Consider the following 21,451-nt stretch of genomic DNA (forward strand, 5'->3'; position numbering starts at 1 on the left):
TCCTCTGGCCAGCTTGTTCCATATATACACAACCCTCTGTGTGAAAAAGCTGCCCCCGATAGACATTTAGGTAGAGTGGGTGGATAGATGGCAAATGAGATTCAATGCACAGAAGTGAGAGGTGTATGAAGGACATTGAAAGACAATACAAAATAGGGGGCACAAATCTAAAAGGGGTGCAGGAGCAGAAGGACTTAGTGAATATGTGGGCAGATTATCAAAGGTGGCAGGACAGATGCAGATAGCAATGTTCCCAACTTTATTAATTGGGCTACAGAGTAAAAACAGAAAAAGTAAATATACGGTTTCCAGTGGTGGAACGGCAAGTAACCAAAGGACATAGATTTAAAGTGATCGGCAAAAAGGAAGTGACTCAAGGAAATCTTCTTAAAAGGGCAAGTTAGTGTGATTTGGAATGCATGCAAGTGTAGTAGAAGCAAATTCAATATCAACTTTTCACAGGGAACTGCAGAAGATATTTGTTCAACACCAGCTGGAGTACTGGGTACTATTTGATAGAGGTTTTTAAAATCATAAGTGGGCTTGTTCGAGTAGAAAGGGAAAATCTGTTCCTGCTCTTAAAAGGAACAAGAACAACAGGGTATTGACTTAAAGTGATGTTTAAAAGAAGTAATGGTGTTTTGAAAAAGAAACATTTTTCACATAACCAATCATTATGGTATTGAACGCACTCCCTGGGATGTGGGGAGGTGGTTTCAATTAAGGCATTCAAGAAGGCTCTGAACAATTATTTAATAGAAATTATGCGCAAGTATAGGGATAAAACAGGAAATTGACACTAGGTACCAATGCACATTTTAAGAGCTGGTGAGTGCAGGCATGATGGGACGTAACAAATCTGCAATAACCTGCCCCAAGATGTTTCAAACAGAGCACAATAAAATAAACTTTGGCACCAAGCCATATAAACGGATGTTAGGTTGGATGACCAAAAGCATTAATGAGGCAGGTTTTAAACGAGGAAAGTCAATTAACATGTTTAGAACTTCAGGGCTTTGGGAGTTAAGCTTTGGTCACTAATACAGGGATCGATTGAAATTGGTAATGTCTCAAAGGCCAGAATTAAAGGAGCACAGATATCTCAAAGGCTTGTGGGTTCTCAAGTTTACTGCACATAAAATAAGGGAAATTAATGAATTGGAATGGTTAAATCTAGACATAACTAATGGATAAATCAGGGTTTCAGCAAATGAGCTGAGATGGACACAGATTGTCTGAGTGACAGTACATGTAAATATTCAAAAGATCGACTCAAATTCAGATATGACACCAAGGTTGGAATAAGACAGTCTTTCAATGCGCTCTGAACAAGGGTAACTGGACTTGAAATATTAATTCTACTTTATTTCCATTGATGCCGCCAGACCGGACTTGCTCCAGCAATTTCTGTTTTTGTTCAGATTTCCAGCATCTGTAGTTCTTTGTTTTATTTTAGTTTTTTACTGTCGTTAGCAAGGAGGACATGGTCTGTAGCTAAGAAAGTTAAACTTGGAGCAGGCACCAAAAACAATGGTTTCAGTCTTCTCAGAAAACTTAGCCTATGTGGCATTTGATCTGGATAATAGAGAGGTGGCAGAGAGGTAAAGTTGGTTGTTGAGAGCATACAGTATTAGTTTTCAAAAGGTCAATGACATGGAGCATGTAAATAAGAAAAAGGATTGGTGAAGAATAAATCCTTAATAGAACAGAGGTAACTGTGTGTGCAGGAAGAGAATCCAATATTTCAAATACAATTTAATAAATAAGAATGGAACCAGAAGGATGCAGAACTGTCCAGCTGGATGACAATCAAGTGGTGTTAGAGAAGAATGAGACGGTCAACAGTGTCAAAGGCTGCAGGTTTTGCTAACTGTCATTTTAAAACCATGTTCAGGCAGAAAACAGAATCAGAGCAATCAAACTAAGGCATTCCAGAAAAGAGAATATTTGAATTTTGCAGAGGAAATGGAAGCTGGAGACGGGACAGCAGTTTGTATGGGTAATATGGGTATTTTTTTGAGGAGTGATAATGACAGAATTAAAGGACAACACAATGAGAAACAGCAGCATTAGCTAACATGGGGTAAAAAGAAAGAGCAGTTCAATGATCAGCATTTCAATTAAAACAGGGTCAAGGAAACAAATAGTTGATACCAGGGACAGAAGAGCTTGGAGCAGGCATGACAGCTGACAGGAGAGAAAATGCAGTGAATGGTAATGATCCACAACTTGCTTCCCATCGAAGATGGTGGAAATGGAAACAATCAATAATTTCAAAAGGAATTTTGACGGGGGAAAAAAGGAAATAAATTTTAAGGCTACAGGATTAATCAGGATTAATTTGATTCTGCCATGAACAGCTGGCATGAACTTGATGGGGTGAATGGCCACATCCTATGTATAAGTGACTATGCAAGAACTGAGTTAGAATAGCAGGATATTTCACAGGAAGTTTGTCCCACTAAGCTGGTTAAAAAAAAGAGGCACACAGCAAAGTCGGCTGATCAAGTCTTGCTCTTAGTGACAAAGAGGTCATGGTATATTGGTGAAACAGGAGAGGGACGGTCGCAATGGAGAGGGGTTTCAGTTAGCAAATTGCAGTAGCAAGGAGCAACTAGAGGTATCTTTCCCTTCCAGGATGACCCCGGAATGGCGAGCAGTTTTATCAGGGAACAGAAATCAAGAGTAACTTCATATGTTGAATGCCTGAACCACGTCCACTATTTTGAGCTTGTTCCCCTTAGGTCCTACAGGAATAGAAATGAGGAACTGGGTCGGAAAAAGCTAGAATGCATGCAAATTACTTTGTTGATGACAAGGACAAAGGTTGAGGTGAAAGTGCAGATGAACAATTCATTAAATGCACAAACATTGTACAAAAAGGATGGTCAAAGGCAAACAGTTGGGATTTTGAGAGTGCAGTTGTATGTGAACTGTAGTCGTCTTTTTCTGGGCTTATACAGAGATTGGATAAGGAATATAGGGTTGTAGGTGGGGATTTATAGAAGCAGTGATAAGCAATGACTGGTACACTGGAACCAGCAAGACATTGAGACATGGGCAAACGAGTGACTATGACTCTGATTTTAGGAGATTGCATGCAGGGAAAATTTTAGGACGGATAACAGGCAGTGAAGTCAGAGGAGAAAGAACATGACGAGTCGACAATAAAATTAAAATCACTAAGGATGAGAAGTTGATCAGGACAGAAATTGAGGGAGGAAAGCAATGAACAAAGTTAGGTAGGAAGATTTTTGTTTAAAGCATGCTTGGGAGGATGTAAGAAAATGCTGATTTTAAATGAAAGATGAGAATCGCATAGTGAGATGCTCCATTAAGGAAAAAGTGTCAGGTAGATAGGGGGTCAGATCAAACTGCAAACTGGAGTTAATTGTCAAACTGCCACATGATGGAGCAAGTAGAGGAAGATAATATCCAGGGAGAAGGCCAAGATAAAAATGTCAGGCTGCGGTCAATGCAATCATCCACAATAAATTCTTGCATCATAAGGACCTAGTTCATAAGTGAAAAGACATTCTGGGGGAATATGAGCAGACAGGTAGTGAAAGACTAAGCAATATAAGAGATGAGTTGGACAGAAAGGAGATCAACAAGGTAAGCCCTCATCTAAAGAACTGAGAAGGTAAACATGAAAGTGGGACTGGGCTTGTTGTTTGTAATGAGCCATAGCAAATACTTCACAGAACTCTTGAGGATGCTGAGAGGGACACAGAAGAATACTAGGTTGACTGGAGAGGGTGTCAAGCCTAAAGCGGTGGTGGACAGTAGCAGGACCAGGAATATCGAACAGGTACAGGTTAAGTAGGGAATTGGGTGGTCAGATTACCTTAAAGTGGGTATGTAAAAGTTGGCAAGTGATGGAAGGGAGGCATCTTGGAAGAAAACAAACAAGAAAAATGAAAATTAAGAGCAAGAGTTGAAACAGTGTGATGGGCTCAGGTCCAAGGCCCGGATTTGGAGCTAATGTGTAAACAGATTTGAGGAAAACTCAAGTTACATCAGTGTGACTTTTCTCGCAGTGGACAATCTATTTCAAATTTAAAATCTGCCCTGTTCGGTCTGGTCAGGTTTCCAGAGTGAGTTACGATTCAAAACTTTACTGTGCTCTGCACAGAAATATCACACCTCCAATCTCAAAACACTCCCTCCTGCAACAGTAAAAATCTTTTTCCTACAATTGTCAGAGTCCTGGCAACTTGATTAGCATTACCAAACCTAACTTCACAAAGCATTGTGCAACAAAGATCAACTACTTCTCATTTTGCTTCACCTAATTAAGCCTCAGTCCAAGTTATAAAGGCAGTACATTGATCCATGTATGCCAGAAGAAACAGGTTTAAAGCGATGAGCAAAAGAACCAAAGATGACATGATAAAACATTCCTTCAGTTAGAATCTGTAGTAGTACCTGGAAGGGTGGTGGAGGCAGATTCAATTGTGGCTTTCAAGAAGGAATTAGATAATCGCTCAAAAATACACGATTTGCAGAGCCAGAGTTAAAGGATGCAGAAGGAGGATGAGCAAATAGCTCTTGTGGATTGGAATCAACAGACTGAATGCACAGTGAGACCGCTCTGCAATTCCAGGTATTCAAGTTTATATTGTTAATATCGTAATATAACACCAACAAACAAATGTCATACATTCAGCATTTTGCTACTCACTTGCTGACAATGACATGAAGCTGATGTTGCACCTCTGAACGCATGCCATTTGTGATGGTGACAGCAAGATGATCAGTGACACTCTGGAAACGATCAATCATTTGCTGCAACTGACTAAGCAGAGGATCACGGATTTCTTGTTCTTGGGTCTTCTTGGACTGAAGGTGAATCTCAAGTTGCTGGATATCTGTGTGGGTGAAATGCAAAACATCAACAGATTTATATGTGAATTAAAACGTAAGTTGAACTAATAGAGTAGGATAATAACCGAAAACATACACAATAATTGTCATCAGAACAGTGAACTCGACAGTCATTGCATATAAATCTTGCTGCAAGTTAAAATTGAGAACCCATAAAACATAATACAATTTCCAATGCTGTTGTGTAAAACTTCTTTTACAGAGTCGCTCACTGAACGGCATAATTCATGCTTACTCTACAAGATACGTGCACAGTGAAAAACATGTTAGCCTTTTACTAAAGCACAGACCTCAGCCAATGCAATCCAAGCAAAAATAGTCAACAGTGAAGAAATCACAAAACATGACCCATCACTAAGGTGGCTGAAATATACAATTTTTGGCTTTCATCTACAAAAATACTAATACTTTTCTTTTAATCTTTTGTGATTTCTTCCCCAAAGAAACCAAACGCTTTATAATTTTTCATGCACAAACATCTGTACTAAGATACAGGACTATGTGGGGTGGTGGTTTTTGATTAGGAAATTAATTGCAAGCAAGCCGAGATACATGCGCAGTTCACTGGACAGCAGCTAGGATCAAAAATTTTGATTGGCCTTCTCTCCCACAACACCACGCAGTAGATTATCTCAGAGTACAACGGGACCTTGATCAGGTGGGTCAATGGATCAAGGAGTAGAAGCTGGAGTTTAATTTGATAAAATGAGGTGTAGCATTTTGGTAAGGCAAACCAGGGCAGCACTGATATACTTAATGGTAGGGTCCCGTTTGCAGAACAAACAGACCTTGGGGTGCAGGTTCATATTTCATTTAAAGTGGGGTTACAGGTGGGCAGGGTAGTGAAGGCGGCATTTGGTACGCTTGCTTTTATTGGTCTACGCATTGAGTACAGGAGTTGGGAGATCACGTTGCAGCAGTACAGTACATTGGTTAGGCCACTTTTGGTACACTGTGTTCAATTCTGGTCTCCCTGTCATAGGAAAAATGATGCAAAACTTAAAAGGGTGCAGAAAATAATAACAAGGATGTTGCCAGGGTTGGAGAGTTTGAGCTACAGGGAGAGACTGAGTAGGCTGGGGCTATTTTGGCTGGAGCATCAGAGGTTGAGGGGTGACCTTATAGAGGTTTATAAAATCATGATGGGTGTGGATAGGGTGAATAGTCAAGATCTTTTCCCCAGGGTAAGGGAATCCAAAACTAGCGGGCATAGGTTTATGGTGGGAGGGGAAAGATTCAAAAGGGACGTAAGAGGTAACATTTTCATAGAGAGGACGGCAAGTGTATGGAATGAGCTGCCAGAAGAAGTAGTGGAGGCTGGTACAATTACAATATTGAAAAGGCATCTGAACAGGTATATGAAAAGCAAGTGTTTAGAGGTATATGGCCCAAATAGGACAAGATTAATTTAGGATATCTGGTTGACATGGATGAGTTAGACCGAAAGGATGTTTCCTCGCTGTACAAATGTGAGGACTACCGTGCTCTTAGCTACAAAGTTGAACCAACTGCAGGTTCCACACAGCTCTCCCAAATACCACCTTGAGAAAAATCAGCTTATACAGTCAATGCCATAGTTGAACCAGCGTGAATCAAACTACACCACCTAGTACTTTAACCTATTTAAATACAGAAAAACCATTTAAAGAAATTAGGGAAAAATACAGGGAAAGAACTGACTGTAATAATCGAAACAACACCTACATTCTTGTGTCCCCTGCTTGAAGCTGTCATTTATTTGCTGAAACATTGACTGACAGGCTTTTTCAAACACAGGTACAACTATACTCTGAAATGACTCTCTGTAACTTGATTGTATCGGCCCTTGCAAAGCATCCGCTGCAGCTCTTCCAATACTCTCTGCAGTGTTCTGCATGTAATGACAAAAAGAAACAAGTTAATTCATTAGGTTTGCTAGTCTCAAGTGGTAGAAACAATTACTCTCACACCATTTTCAAGTAGTAATAAATTCTCAAATATTCAACATTACTAGTGTTCCAGGGTTCCAAAATGCCATTTTAGCAATTGAAGATGTGGCTGTTAATCCAGTCCACACAAAGCAAAATTAGAGGATAAATACTTTGCCCACCACACTCTTTGACAACCCACATAACAATCACCTCCTTCCTCAAGCACAACTATACCTCATCCATTCCTCTGTACCCAGGAGAAGAAATGAGACCAGTTAGAAACACTCAATAAGAGATGGAAAGCAGGGCTTCACTCAGGGAATGATGCAAATAACGAAACTTTGAAGAAATAGAAATAGATACAGCATGAACCCAATAACGAACTGAAACTGAACTTTACAACATCTACAGTCTTTTGGCTCAATACATCTAGCAAGTTTTGGATTGGTGACAAATATTACCTGTCAACAGGAATACTATTTATAGCTTTAAGCTCAGTGGTTAAATGGAGAAGTAATTAAGAAGTTTAATAATAAAGTGAGGACACGGCTTTGCATTTATAAAGATCTTACACCTGCAATATGAATACAAATGTCTCAACGCAACATTCAAATTCAGACTTCACATTATTAAAGTTGAATTAATTGCTCAGTTAAGTGTAATCTGACAAAGGTCATCAATTGTCCAATTCAACAAAAACTGCCCTGCAAACAGAACAACAAGACAACAGAATCAAAAACACAGTCAACAATAAACATGGATTCAAGCATTATGAAAGATAGGAATTCAGCAGCGGATTGTTGGCAGCTCCTGAAATGGATTATAGGGCTGCATCAACGAAAAATGGCCAATCAAAAATGACACACGGACCATTCTACCCAGACACATCCCCCTACGAGCCATCTAATCTACACATCCTTGAACACGATGGGCAATTTAGCCTGCACATCTTTGGACTGTGGGACGAAATCAGAGCACCAGGAGGAAACCCACGCAGACACGGGGAGGACGTGCAAACTCCACACAGACAGTCACCCGAGGGTAGAACTGAACCAGGGACCCTGGCGCTGTAAGATAGCAGTGCTAACCACTGACCCTTATAAACCAAAAACCTGCAGTCAGAGCTCGTCCTGGAATTGAACTCGGGACCTCTTACATGCCTGCGATCTACATTCCTTAAAGCGAGAATCATATCTCTACACCAGCAAACCATTACCAGTCAATGCCAGACTCAAAACATTAATTCTATTTCTTTCTCCACAGATGCTGACAGATCTGAGCTTGTGAATGCTGTCTATACTTCAGATTTCCAGCACACTCAGTATTTTATAAAAGTAGATCCCTAGTTCATGTTGGCATTGACAACAGCCATGGAGAAGTCAATGACTTGATAAACCCATATGCCGGAAGGAACTGGTCGCCGGAGCAGGGATCACAAAGAAAACGAGGGAAGTAAATGTAACTGGGGATAATGCAAGGAATGAGATCAACAGGTGAAACATGTGAACAGATTGTACAAATACTACAAACACTCAGATTATCAATTTCATTTTTTACACAATGTGTTGTGTTTAAGAACATTTTGAAGTTCAAAAACTTTACCTTTGATTTCACCATTTTTGTTATATTCTCTTTTAATATTCCTTCAATTGCTGCAAGCTTGGTTGCAATATGGTTATTCAACTGACCCGGCACTGGTTCCAAACTTTTGGAAATACCTTTCAAAGGAGGTTGAAGAATCTTATGTTAATAATTATTCAAATGTGCATTACAAAACCTTTTCCATTCAGAAACACGGATTTCCACCAACAATATTTCATGATTAGTAAGACATGATAAGCCCACAGTTCTGTTTCCAATAAAGGAAACCCTCACTTAAATTTCAGTGGATTTGTAAATAAAGAGTGTAATTCCCTATGCAGATCTCTTTCTTCTTTCTCCCCATCTTCTCACAACATTGGGTTGCAGTCAGGTATATGAAGCTTTTGTTTCATTGTGGCCAGCACTGCAAAACCACCGCAAACATTAAATGGCAAAACCTTAACACAAAAAACACTGGCACATCGGAGTTCATCCTGTAATATACAATTGAGTGTTTCATAACCAGATACATATAGTAAATTGAACCATATACCTCCTGTTTATGTGGCAAACAGTGGTAGGCAAGCCATTCCAAAATTTGATCAAGGAAGTCTTCTAATTCAGCAATCAGGTATGTGAACTTATATTTGTCACAATAATGTAACTTCTGATTCTGTTGTTACTTAATGTCCTCAAATGCCTGATGATCACATATGCATGCTCCTGCAATTAACAGGGTGGTCCACTCAATGAGAAACAAATGAATTACTTTTCGGAAAAAAAAACATGAATACAAATCTGCATTTGTGTCAAAAGGTGGGATGCTTAGGCACTAGCTAAAAAAAAGTTAGCCTCAAGTTACATCCAATTGCGTATCTTTAAATAGGTAAACTAGTTCAAAGTAAGCTCAAAATTTAGAGACATGAGAGGCAAGTTTTTTTAAAAACCCAGAGTGGTAGGAGTCTGGAACGCACTGCCGGGCTGGTACTGGAGGCTGATATGGTAAGGGCATTCAAGGGACTTTTAGATAAGCACATGAGTATGCAAGAAATGGAGGGATTTGGACCAAGGGCAGGCAGAAGGGATTAGTTTCATTTGGCGTTATGCATGGCACAACATCATGGGCTGAAGGGCGCGTTCCTTTCCTTATAATTCTATGTTCTCTATTTTCAAGTATTTTGAACATTTGGGTGCCAATTTTTTACAGAAGTAGATTCCCCCTAAAATATTCTTCACAAATTGCTAACAGGATACGATTGCTCTCCACTTACACTAGAGCAACAGCCCGTAATAAATTTGCTGACACTGATTGCTTGTACAATTGTTCACAAAAACAGCAGTTTCAGAATGTCTTTAACAATGTTGTCATTAAATTCTGTAAATTATTCGATGAAGGATGAATGCCAAATTTTCCTCCATGAAATGTGTCAAAAAGCAACTTGAGCCAGTGTCAATCTTATCCAAGATCTCAAAAACCGTTGTTGATGTCATAGTAACTTTCTCACCAAACCTGCTTTAACATATGGTGGATATTGATCAAGAATGTCAGTCCTCAGACATTTCTATAGAAAAGTACTGGTCAATGTCATTGACAGGAATTCAGCATTTTTGAGGGAGAAACCCATTACAATTAACATTATACCCTCTGCATGTACACTATGACTAGAAAACAAAACAAAAAATATTAAGCCTCTAAAGACTTTTAAAACCTTTGATCCAAACTCCTTGCAGTATCTTGAAACTCAAAATGAAGTATATAACAACTGAGCTGCTTATTTACTGACACAGGTGAACAGCTGATACTAAATTGCATATAGTGATTTAAAATATGACTTGTTCTGTTGCCTCCTGATACAGCTGTACAACAGGGAAGCAGACCCTTCAGTTTAACTTGTCCATGCTGACCAGGTATCCTAAATTAATCTAGTCCCTCCTGTCAGCATTTGGCCCATATTACTCATAACCCTCCCTATTCATATACCCACTCAGAAGATTTTAAATATCATTATTGTACCAGCCTCCACCCCAGTTCCTCTGGCATCTCATTCCATAGATGCACCATCCTCTGCATGAGGAAGGTAGCCCCTTCGGTCCTTTTAAAATCTTTCCCCTATCGCCTTAAAGCTATGCTCTCTAGTTTTGGACTCCCCCCACCAAAAGGCATGGTCACATAACCCTATCCACACCCCTTATGATTTAATAAACCTCTGCAAGGTCAGCCATCAGCTTCCGATGCTCCAGGGAAAATAGCCACAGCCTATTCAGCCTCTCCAAAATGCCTTCTTCACTATCCTGTCTACCTGGGACTCTACTTACAAGGAACTAGAAACCTACACTCCAAGGTCTCTTTGTTCAGCAACACATCCCAAGACCTTACCATTAAGTGCATAAGCTCTGTCCTGAGTTGCCATTCCAAAATGCAACACCTGTCCATCTGATACTTCTGCACTCGAGGTAACCTTTTTTGCCGACACCACATATCCAATTTTGGTATCATCTGAAAACTCAGCAACCATACCTCCAATTTTCACATCCATATCATTTCTATAAATGACAAAAGGCAGTGGGCTCAGCACAATCGAGCAGTTTCAAGGCCGAAGAGATTATCCTCCTCCCTCCGGACAAACCTCAGGGGATCTCTCTCCCACTGCAACTTTCTTGTAGTCTCTTATGTGTTGAAACTGCTCGACCATGTCCTGAAGCAAATCACGTACCACAGCCATACCACCTCTCTCTTCCTCTATCCATCTTTGATCCTCTCTCCTTACTTATTTCAGAATCCTCTCCCCATCCTCCTTTTCTGAAGAAGGGTCTGGGCCCGAAACATAAGCTTTTGTGGTCCTAAGATGCTGCTTGGCCTGCTGTGTTCATCCAGCTCCAAACTTTGTTATCTAGGATTCTCCAGCATCTGCAGTTCAAATTATCTCGGACACAGCATCGGTCTTTGCGGCACACTGGAAAGCAACTCTCCACCAGCATCCTGTGTTTCCTACCTTCGAGCCAGTGCTATATCCAAATGGCTAATTCTCCACGTATTCCATGCGATGTAACCTGGCTAACAAGTCTACCACGACGAACCTTGTCGAATGCCTTCGTGAAGTCAGCATTGATCATGTCCACCGCTCTGCTCTCATCAATCCTCTTCGTTACTTCTTTAGAAAACTCAATCATGTTAGTGAGACATGATTTCCCACACACAAAGCCATGTTGACTGTGCCTAATCAATCCTTGCCTTTCCAAATACATATAAATCATGTTCCTCAGGATTCCTTCCAACAACTTTCCCACCACTGATGCCATGTTCACCCTCTAGAGTTCCCTAGCTTTTCCTTACCATCTTTCTGAAATAGTGGCACCATGTTAGCCAACCTCCAGTTTTCTGGCACCTCATCTACAGCTATTGATCATACAAATATCTCAAAAAGGGCTCCAGCAAACATTTCCCAGTACCTGAGTTCAAGGGTACCCCTGATTGTGTCTGAGGGATTCATCCACATTTATGCATTTTAAGACATTCAGCACCACCTCCTCTGTAATATGGACAATTTTCAACTCAGGTTTCTGAGTATCCAACATCAAACTATTGTTACAGGTGAATACATCCATATAAAATGGATTTCCGTGTCATAAATTTTTGCAATGAATGCTGGACCATCCAACAATTCCACATCCAATGGACGAATACAAAAATTTTCAGATTTCTGCACAATATACATTTCATGAATTGCCGAATGGGCCCATTTAACCTCTGCTTACACTAGAACAACCGTCACAAGAATCTTTTTTAAATTGAATTTTGAGTGTTGACTTTTTTTGTTGGTCATTTAATGTGTCACGCAAATAAAGTGCAGAATCGAAACACATTGAAATTATGTGCAAAATTTTTTTTTCTGGTGGACAATTTTAATGATTCAATAATCAGCAATGCTCCTCCAAGTCCTCACTCACATTGTGGTAAAGTTTTCTTCATTTCGTCTCGAACAGTCTTCTCTATACGATTACTGATAGAATTTGCCAAATTTTGAGACAGCTGGTGAGACAGTTGTTCTTGAAACTGCCCACTTCTTTCATGCCCTTCTGCCAAAATCCTATCCATTCTCCTCTCTAGAGGATTGTTAAGGTAAACCATTTCAAATTACATCTCAAATTAGTGACAGACCATCTTTTGTATCAGAGCATTACCTTAACATCCAGACAGGTAACCGACATTTATGTGAAATTTGTTGAATATAAAAGCAATGGGGAAACAAATTTGTTGCGTTTCATGGATTAAAGTCCACAATACAGGGTCCTACTGGCTTGAAAGAGTAGAAATCAAGAATAAAAGCAGCATGCAGGTAAAGAGTTAGGTATTAAAAGCCGCAAACTGAAAAATAGAGGAAGGCAAATGAAGGTCAAGTATTTAAGAATGAGGAATTACAAAATAATACTTCAAAACATTTGAGAAATAGTTAAATTGGAAGATTCTAGTCTGACAGCATTGCTGTGGTCACTGAGCTCTAGAAAAGACTTGTGCTGAGTAAAGGAATCTAAAGATGCACCTAACTGTGCTACTTGAAAAACAGACATGAAAACAATCCACTTTATGATCAAGGTATGCCCATTTAGAATACCAGGGGAAACAGTTTTTATGTGAGTAGTCACCCAAGAAAGACTGCAATTCCAGCTTGAATTCATTCCAAACATTGTACACATGAATAATGAAATCTGTGAACAAGCTTGATTGAATTAATAATGAAAAATGTTACCTCTGGTCATTTTCCTAACTGCCTTAAATCTATGTCCTCCACCAGTGAAAACGTGTTCCTCCTTATTTATTCTAGCAAAATCCTTTATGATACTGAACACTTCTAACAACTCTCCAATAAATCATCTCTTCTGCAAGCAAAAGGGATGCTTGTCCTGTCTCTCCCCTTAGCAGTACCTCATCCTTGGCACAATCTCATCTTTGCAAAAGATTTGGCATATTTTTCTCAAGTCCGATGTTCAGAATCGAATATAGCACTCCAAGTGAAGCATAACCATGTTTTTTTTTCAAGATATAATGTAACTTCAATGCTTTGGGATCTTTAAAAATACTTTTCTGAACAGTCTTCTCAACTTGTCTGCCACCTTCAAAGATGCACGCACAAATATCCATGGTCACTTTGGTCTTGCATCCCCACACCACCATTTTAGAAGGGCACTATATCATTTAGTCCATACTGTCTCTCCTCAATCTTTCCACCAATACATGTCACTTCACAGTTTTCTACATTGAAGCTTCACGTTAACCATTTACCTATTTTACTAGTCTTTCTGCATATTCATGCAGTCTGTTACCATAGTCCTTACAAGCTGGACATAATCTACAACTCTGAAGTCATGCCCTGTACACACAATTTCAGATCATTAATGTATATTTTTAAAAAATACTGCACCCCACAGGGAAACGACAGCATATTATTTACTCCAGTCCCACAGGTAACCAGAGGTATCTACTTTCTGCTCCTCAGAAAATTTCACATTGATGCTGCCACAGTGTTATTAACCACTGTAGTTTTAATTTTGTTTTGACTTCGTCCAAATACCTTCCGACATAAATACAAAATCAAATACAATAAAAATCTATCCTTTTCCATTACTTCAAAAATTCAATCAATTATGCGCAAATACAATCTACCTTTCTTGCCATGAAGCAATCCAATCTGAGATTTATTTATTAGTCCATACGTTTTATATGTGCCAATTAGTTTTGTCCTGGATAAAAGTTCTTAAGAGTTTCCATCATTGATTTGTAATTGCTGGGTTTATTCCTGAAGAGGAATGTAACATAAGTCATCTCATAATCCTCTGAAACCACACTGACATCTAAGGAAGCCCAAGCTGCATTCTCTCAACTGCCATCCTTACTCCCCTTTGCAACCTACAACACAAGCCATCTGGAATGAGTGACTTTTCTACTTTGCGTCTGTCAAATTAAGTACCTTGGCTTCATCTATTTTTATCCCACCCTATATCACTTCTGCCTTTATTTTCACTAAGAATATTGATGGTAGGGATTCAACAATGGTGGTTCTACTGAAACGGAAATAACGGATTGTCTTATTAGAGGTGGCCATGACATGATAGTGTTTATGTAAAACAGCTATTTGCCAACTATCAGCACAAACACAAATAGTGTGGACAATAAATCCTTCATTAATTAAGGAGTTGCAAAAGGGACAAAACATTGCTCAAACTTCAACAAACATCCCAATTGAGTTCCATGAATAAAAGGAAGATAAAGCAGCTGGAAGTGGATGGGCCTCAGGCAACAACTGCCATAATGCCCTCCAGCTGAAAGAAGTGGTCTCCAACAATGCAAGCCACTCTCCTCAGGTGATGGATAAGACTCCAGCCAGTAAAGAGCTTCCACTGTGATCTCTAATTTTATTACGGCTCCTTGGTATTGTAGTTACATCCTCCTTGACGTCAAAGCAGACACTCTCAACTCACTTGTGAATTCAACTCTTTAGTTCAGGAGATCAAACCTTTAATACAATCTAGGACCAGCATTCCCAACAGAGAATTAAGCTTGTAAAATCATTACTGGGGAAATGTTTTTCCAAAGAATGACTGACGTAACACGATTAAGAGTATTAGAAAACTCTGAATCCTGAGAGTCCTCCTTTCACTGAAAAACCTTAATCTATTTGATTTGTTAACATTTAGCCCAGTGATTTTGTGATATAAATCATTCTTGTGGAGAGGACTCAATCTATTACGGTTGGCAATACACTGTTTTCGTTGGATGGCATCATTTAATTGAAGACTTTATTTTACACTATGTTAAGGCATTCATTATATCACACATAAATAACTGGAATGTTATTAAATGTGTTTACGTTTTAAAAGCCTCTCTTTCAAAGAGGGCAAATAATACTCATTTTGTTAAGCTAAAGAACTGTGCACCACTAGGTAGGACAAAAGGATACGTTCTTGTTCTTGTTGCGTGACCATAATCCGTTCCACATGACCCATGATGGAACCCTGCACTGCATCCATATGATCTGTGAGCCTCTGCATTAGCTCCAATTGGCTCTGTCGCAATTCACAAAGCTCTCTCTGTTGGCTCCGTAACAGAGACAGTAACTCTTCCTGGTCTGTGTTGAACTGCTGCTGACGGAACAAAAAAAAATCTTAAGAGGGGACTCATTTTTGAAAGAAGGATTAAATTAGACATGGATTGAATTATATGCTATTTATGTAAAGGAGATACTGAAGTGCTCTTCTTCAGGTGCAATTATTTGGTATGAAGGCAGGGTTCAGTAGGGCTACACAAAGAACAATAATTAAACTCCGTCAAAGGCTCTAGTCAGTAGCCATGCGGATCAGCTAATGAGCTATCAGTTCGTCTCAAACAGAGAAGCAAATCCGAAGACTCTTCTGTAAAGTAAGAAGGAAAGTAGTGGGGTCCCTATTCTTTCTGGATGAGAAATTGTGCAAATTGGAGATAGTAAGAACGGTTCAGACTACAGACAATTTACATCAAATTCATAGTGCTTAAATTTGTTTAAAATTTAATGACCTGCTGGCACAGAACTTAGAACATTGCTAAAAGGAGACAGGATGAAGCTTCTGAGTGCAAGACGAAATTGCTGGAAAAAATATCAGCAAGTCTGGCAGCACCTGCAGAGAGAAAGCAGAGTTAATGTTTCAGATTCCGTGACTTCTTAAAATCCTTCAAGGTCACAGGATCCAAAATATCGACTCTACTTTCACTCCACAAATGCTGCTAGTCCTGCTAGGTGTTTCCAGCAATTTCTTTTCTTGCTTCTGTTTTCCAGCATCTGGAGTTCTTTGGGTTTTTAGCTTAAAATTCTTGTCATCTTTTAGCAACATTTAAAATGTGTGAAAAGGAGGTAATGTAGTTTATTATACTTCGTGTTGTTCCTGTGTGGAAATACTTTGGCCTGCGATTCACTATAACAACTCGGGTCATGTCATTCATCCATCCATCAGGCTACATCATGTTGGAAAGCTCATTGGGAGTACAACAGAACGGTGACATCTCAACTGATATATAATAGACATCAGAATATCTAACTTCTTCGGCCAATGTGTAAAATTACTTCTCCCTCTCAGCAAAGGTAAAAAGCCCAGTCATCTTAAGATCTCTATTTTATAATCCAACACAAACATCAACTGAAAAAAACTAATAATATCATTTATTTTTTTCTTTAAATTCCCATTGCAAGGTATTCGATTAACTACATTCTGGCACCAGTCGCAAATTTCAGATTTATAATCAATCAGTCCCTTATATTCTAGTTATTAAAATAGTGGTTGATTTAGATGGCAGCAGCCAAGTTTGCAGAATGTAGTTAGTCGAAAGATGATTTTCCTGAAATAGTAAGAATCTGAAAAGAATTTGTAAGGTTGGGCTTGTATCCTTGTGGAAGGACTACAGAAAAATATTTAAAATGATGTCTCCCATTTAAGATGGAAATAAGGAGGTATTTGTTTCTCTAGGTGACACAAATGTTTGAAACTCTCATCCCCCAGAAAGAATGGAAACAGGATCATGTAAGGTAGACACAGAGAGATCGACTACAGAAAAATCAACCGTTATCAGGGGTAGACAAGAATGCAGATTTGAGGTCGGCAGTTAGATCAGCCGGGATCTTGCTGAATGGCAAAGCAGAATACAGAGGCTGTTAATTTGTACGCTCAAACCAAGATTTGTTAATATTTCAGTTTGAACTAAATATTGAATTGTCAGGTGTAAATCCTTCATTCCTAAAAGCTGCCAAACTACAAATTTTCATCAGGTCAAGTGAACTCCTGAAATCACAGCTACTCCTGTGAACAAATGCTTGACAAAACCAGATTTAATAATTCCAAAGGTTTTAAATTCCTAATTCGTAGCTGCTGAACTCAAAACTAATTTAATCCAACTTTTTTAAGCAATGAATTTACATTTTGCTTACTTTAAAAGTTATTGGATATTCATTAAGTGCAAAAATACCAATTAGATGGAAACTATACATATTAGAAACTTCTTCATGTACTAACCTGTTGCTCTAACCGTGGGGACTGTGTTGTCTCCCTGAACAAAGCAAACAAACAAAAACACGATTACATTACATTTGAAATGTTTTAAAACTTATTAGCTCAAATCCTTATAAGAGACACTTAATCCAAAATGTGCCATCAACCGGTAGCCTAAGTTCAACATGGAAAGTTTGAGTGCGATTTTGAACAGTCAACATCAAACAGTCAATTTGATCCTATTCCCAACCAACATCTTCAGTTATCTATTTTACAACAGGGTTCCATGGACATTAGTCAGGAAAGGGAAGCATTGAGACCAGTTTAGTACCAAATGTGCACACCAGCTGAGATTGGCTCCCAGAACAATGAAACAATCTGGCTATGTGACTCAGCCGGTGAGTCACAAAATGAAATGCAATTTTCCCCTTTTTAACAAAAACAGGCCACGTAAATCATTAGGTAATTTCAACATTTTGCTACAATATTTAAAAATCATATTTCCTAGGAAAGCACTATAATGAATAGAAATACATAATTGAGGGTCATTCTGACCCAGGACTAGTTCATGTTTACATAGTATGGCATTCTATATTAAACAGTGGAAAAGGCACTAACAACTGTTGGTAACTTTTGTGAGCCATTGACTCAGACTCAAGAGTTTAGGGTGGCACAGTGGCTCAGTGGTTAGCACTGCTGCCTCACAGCACCATGGACCCAGGTTCAATTCCACCCTTGGGCAACTGTGCAAACTCCACACAGATGTTTTCCCTGTGTCTGAATGGGTTTCCTGCAGGTGCACTGGTTTCTTCTCACAGCCCAGAGAAATGAATGGCCTGCTTTCGCACTCTAGGGATTCTATAATTCAGCTGAAGTGCCCCAATCAGAAATTGCACACATAATTTAGGTTCACATTTTGGTGCAGAACTGAAGATGTGCTGCACTGTCTGGGCTTTCATTTTTCAGATTAAACATTGGCTCATCTTTCATTTCAGGTGATGCAGAAGATTTCATGACAATATTCAAGGACAACATGGGGAGTACTTACACCATCTTGATCAATATTTATCCCTCATCTAACACCAGTAAACAGATTATATTTTATCTTTTCACTGCTTGTGGGATATGGTGCACAATGGCTGGTATGTTTCTCTGCATTACAAAAGTGATCATTCTTCAAAATAAATTATTGGCCACGAACACGAGTGAGAGTGCACTCTAATAATTCAATATCAGTGTTAGAGGTATGCTATCAATGGTGGAAGCAATGAAAGTAAATCTGCATGGTTGAAGTTATTCATGTTGCTGTGTTGTGACCAATTTATCTGTGCATTGTCTCCATCTCACAATGTCTGGAATATCATGATTTATTTGCAAACTCACTATACTTAATCTACTTTGAAGAGCAGCCATACCAGAGTTGAAACATGAGCTGTTTCTGTCTCTACAGATACCGCCTGACCTGCTAAGTTTACCTAGCCTTCTCTATGTTTGCTTCAGATTTCCAGCATCCACAGTATTTTGCTTTTACTAAATGCTCTTTGATAAACCATAAATTGTGATTTTTAACTTTTGGCATTAGAGGTTAAGGGTAGGTTATTGGATGCGATTTGTCATGAGAATACACTTTACATTTTGGCAATAACTATTAGAATGTTAGTAAGTATTAAGCACAGCAATAAGTTTATCTTATGCTGCTTGTAACGACATTTTCTTAAGGCTCTTTTGTGGGACATGGCCATTGCTAGTTAGGCTAGTATTTATTCTTCTTGAATTACCATGGTGATGACACACCTTCTTGAACCAGTGCAGCACACACATTGACATTTTTAGGGAATAAGTTTCTGGATTTTGATCCAGCAGCACTTTAGTTCCACGTCAGTTTAGATGGCTTTTCAGATGTGTGGTCGGTGTGGCATTCTCACACATCTACTCATTTGTCCTCCTAGGCAATTGAGGCCCCGACTCTGGGAGATGCTAGCGAAGGTGCATTGATGGGCTCATCTATGACACAATCCAATCACATTGCTCACGTGAGCCCTGACGGACAAGCATTACAGATGCAAGTGATGAGTTACAAACTGCAAAACCTCCAGTCATCTCTTGCAGCCACTGTATGTCTCAATACCTCTTTCCTTGACCAATTTCCTTTCCAAACCCTCTTCCTTCTTTCTATTTTATCCTCCGATTTCCTCACCCAACCCTCTTCGATTTAAATTAACCACTTTTTAAATAAAATGATGGTCTTCTGTGGGCTGGTCCAGTTCAGTTTCTGGTCAATGGTAATACCCAGGATGTTGATAGTGGGAAGACATAGTCATGATAATACAATTGAATGTCACAGAATGATGGCCATTGCCGAGCACTCGTATTAGGAATGTTACCTGCCAACTTATGAGCCCAAACCTCAACGTTTTCCAGGTCTTGCTGCATAGATTCATAATTGGGTAAATAGAAAAATTCTTACCCATCATCCTTTTTACTCTTTCTTCTCAGTTTGGGTGAGGATCGAGGAGATGACTTTGATTTCCAATCTTTAACTGGAAGTCTATGAGAAGCAGACTTTGAACCAAAGCTACATGATGTGGAAGCAAGACTTGCTACTTCATCATCATGGTCACTGCAATAATAAAGAAAATAGACAGTGTGAATTTCAAGGAAATGCACCATGTTTTATTCCTGCTTCCCATTATTTTAACCATATTTTTAAACCAGAAGCACAACCATTCCATTTTAATAGCTTTTCTGTTTTTCCTATTGGCAGTCAATAATATATTTTGAAGTAAGATGGAATATACCTTTTCCACTGAGATTCTACTAAGTTAATTAAATTTCTTTGAGCTTATTTCCTCACACTGTTATTTATTTACTTTCCTGGTCAAGCAATAGCTACTGCTCCTCAGTGCAAATTCTCCCACCACTCCGAAACACTACTTATTAAATGTGGCATGATTGACTGACAACTAAGTCTGGTACTTAAACTAGTTCTTCATGGAATACAAATTATGGATTTTATTCGATATGTTAGTAGGTCACAATGTTTTCACAGATTCTCAACAGGGATTATGCGTTACCTCTGTTCAGCACTCGCATCTTGGCTATCATGCTGGTGCAACTGGTATGGATGCCTGTGAAAGGTGGAGTTTTTATGCTTCTCCTGCATATCTTCTCTGGAACTTAAAGGCAAAACAACAGTAAACAAACTTCTGCAAGAGCAATTTTTCAGCAATTAAAAGCAAACAGTCCTCCAAAGGCAACAGTTCAGATCATTCAACGAAATTATAGAATTCAACCCCGTGAAAACCTTAAACAGCATGTATTTTATTTTGAATGCGCTTGAATAATTTACCTTAATATTAGAATATATTCTTCCATTACACAATTTCACCAGTTTATTTTCTTTGCTGGAAAGGTAATAACTTTTGTTTGGAACAATTATTTCACTTAGTTTAGATTTTGCACACCTAAATCATGAACTAGAATAAACGCTGAAATGCACTTCTGCCACATCCTTATCAAACAGGAGATGCAATTTCACATTCTATTTGTGAAATATACGACGTTCAAACTGAAAGTTTACTGAAAGACAAACCATTTAGTGAATGGTGGCCAAGGCCAAAACTTCAGTTTCTAACAACTTTCACATTCAATCCAATCATTGTCAGTTACAATCAACATACTACATTCATATGATAATGCACAAAAGCTAGATTTTTCTGCCTGTAAGGAGATCTTAAGAACATGTATGCCATGCTAAAAGGAGGAGAGTAAAAGGAGTGACCTAGGCCTGGGACTGATATATTTTGTTATTTCAAGATTGTGTGTTATACTGACGCTGCAGTGGGCACTCCTAACTTGCATTTTGTACACGATGGTGAAGCACCAAAGATAGGGGAGATGAATGACACGGTACAGAATTTCTAGCCTTTGACCTGCTGTTGCAACAGCTGATGGTGCAACATGGCTGATACAATTTTGTTTCTGGTCAATGGTAACCCCCTGATATTCATAATAAGGGAGTCATTGACTGTAAAACCACTGAACATCAAAGGCAATGGCTA

The 21,451-nt window shown here is 38.9% G+C and overlaps 1 protein-coding gene across 3 annotated transcripts in view; it reads right to left on the bottom strand.

The window, feature by feature from the left end:
• The window catches only part of edc4 (enhancer of mRNA decapping 4), a 94,846-nt gene that overhangs the window by 15,036 nt on the left and 58,359 nt on the right, over positions 1–21,451 (bottom strand). For 2 of the 3 annotated variants that reach the window (XM_059651633.1, XM_048546928.2), the window contains exons 19-26: positions 20,465–20,566; positions 19,858–20,010; positions 17,415–17,448; positions 15,335–15,518; positions 12,327–12,482; positions 8,400–8,515; positions 6,592–6,757; positions 4,685–4,871 (exon numbers count right to left, since the gene is read on the bottom strand). In XM_059651633.1, coding sequence (XP_059507616.1) covers positions 4,685–4,871; positions 6,592–6,757; positions 8,400–8,515; positions 12,327–12,482; positions 15,335–15,518; positions 17,415–17,448; positions 19,858–20,010; positions 20,465–20,566 — 1,098 coding nt within the window. The remainder of the gene's footprint in view (positions 1–4,684; positions 4,872–6,591; positions 6,758–8,399; positions 8,516–12,326; positions 12,483–15,334; positions 15,519–17,414; positions 17,449–19,857; positions 20,011–20,464; positions 20,567–21,451) is intronic. The other variant, XM_059651632.1, reaches the window with a different exon arrangement.

This window comes from Stegostoma tigrinum, chromosome 16, assembly GCF_030684315.1.
Source record: "Stegostoma tigrinum isolate sSteTig4 chromosome 16, sSteTig4.hap1, whole genome shotgun sequence".
NCBI classification, from domain to species: domain Eukaryota; kingdom Metazoa; phylum Chordata; class Chondrichthyes; order Orectolobiformes; family Stegostomatidae; genus Stegostoma; species Stegostoma tigrinum.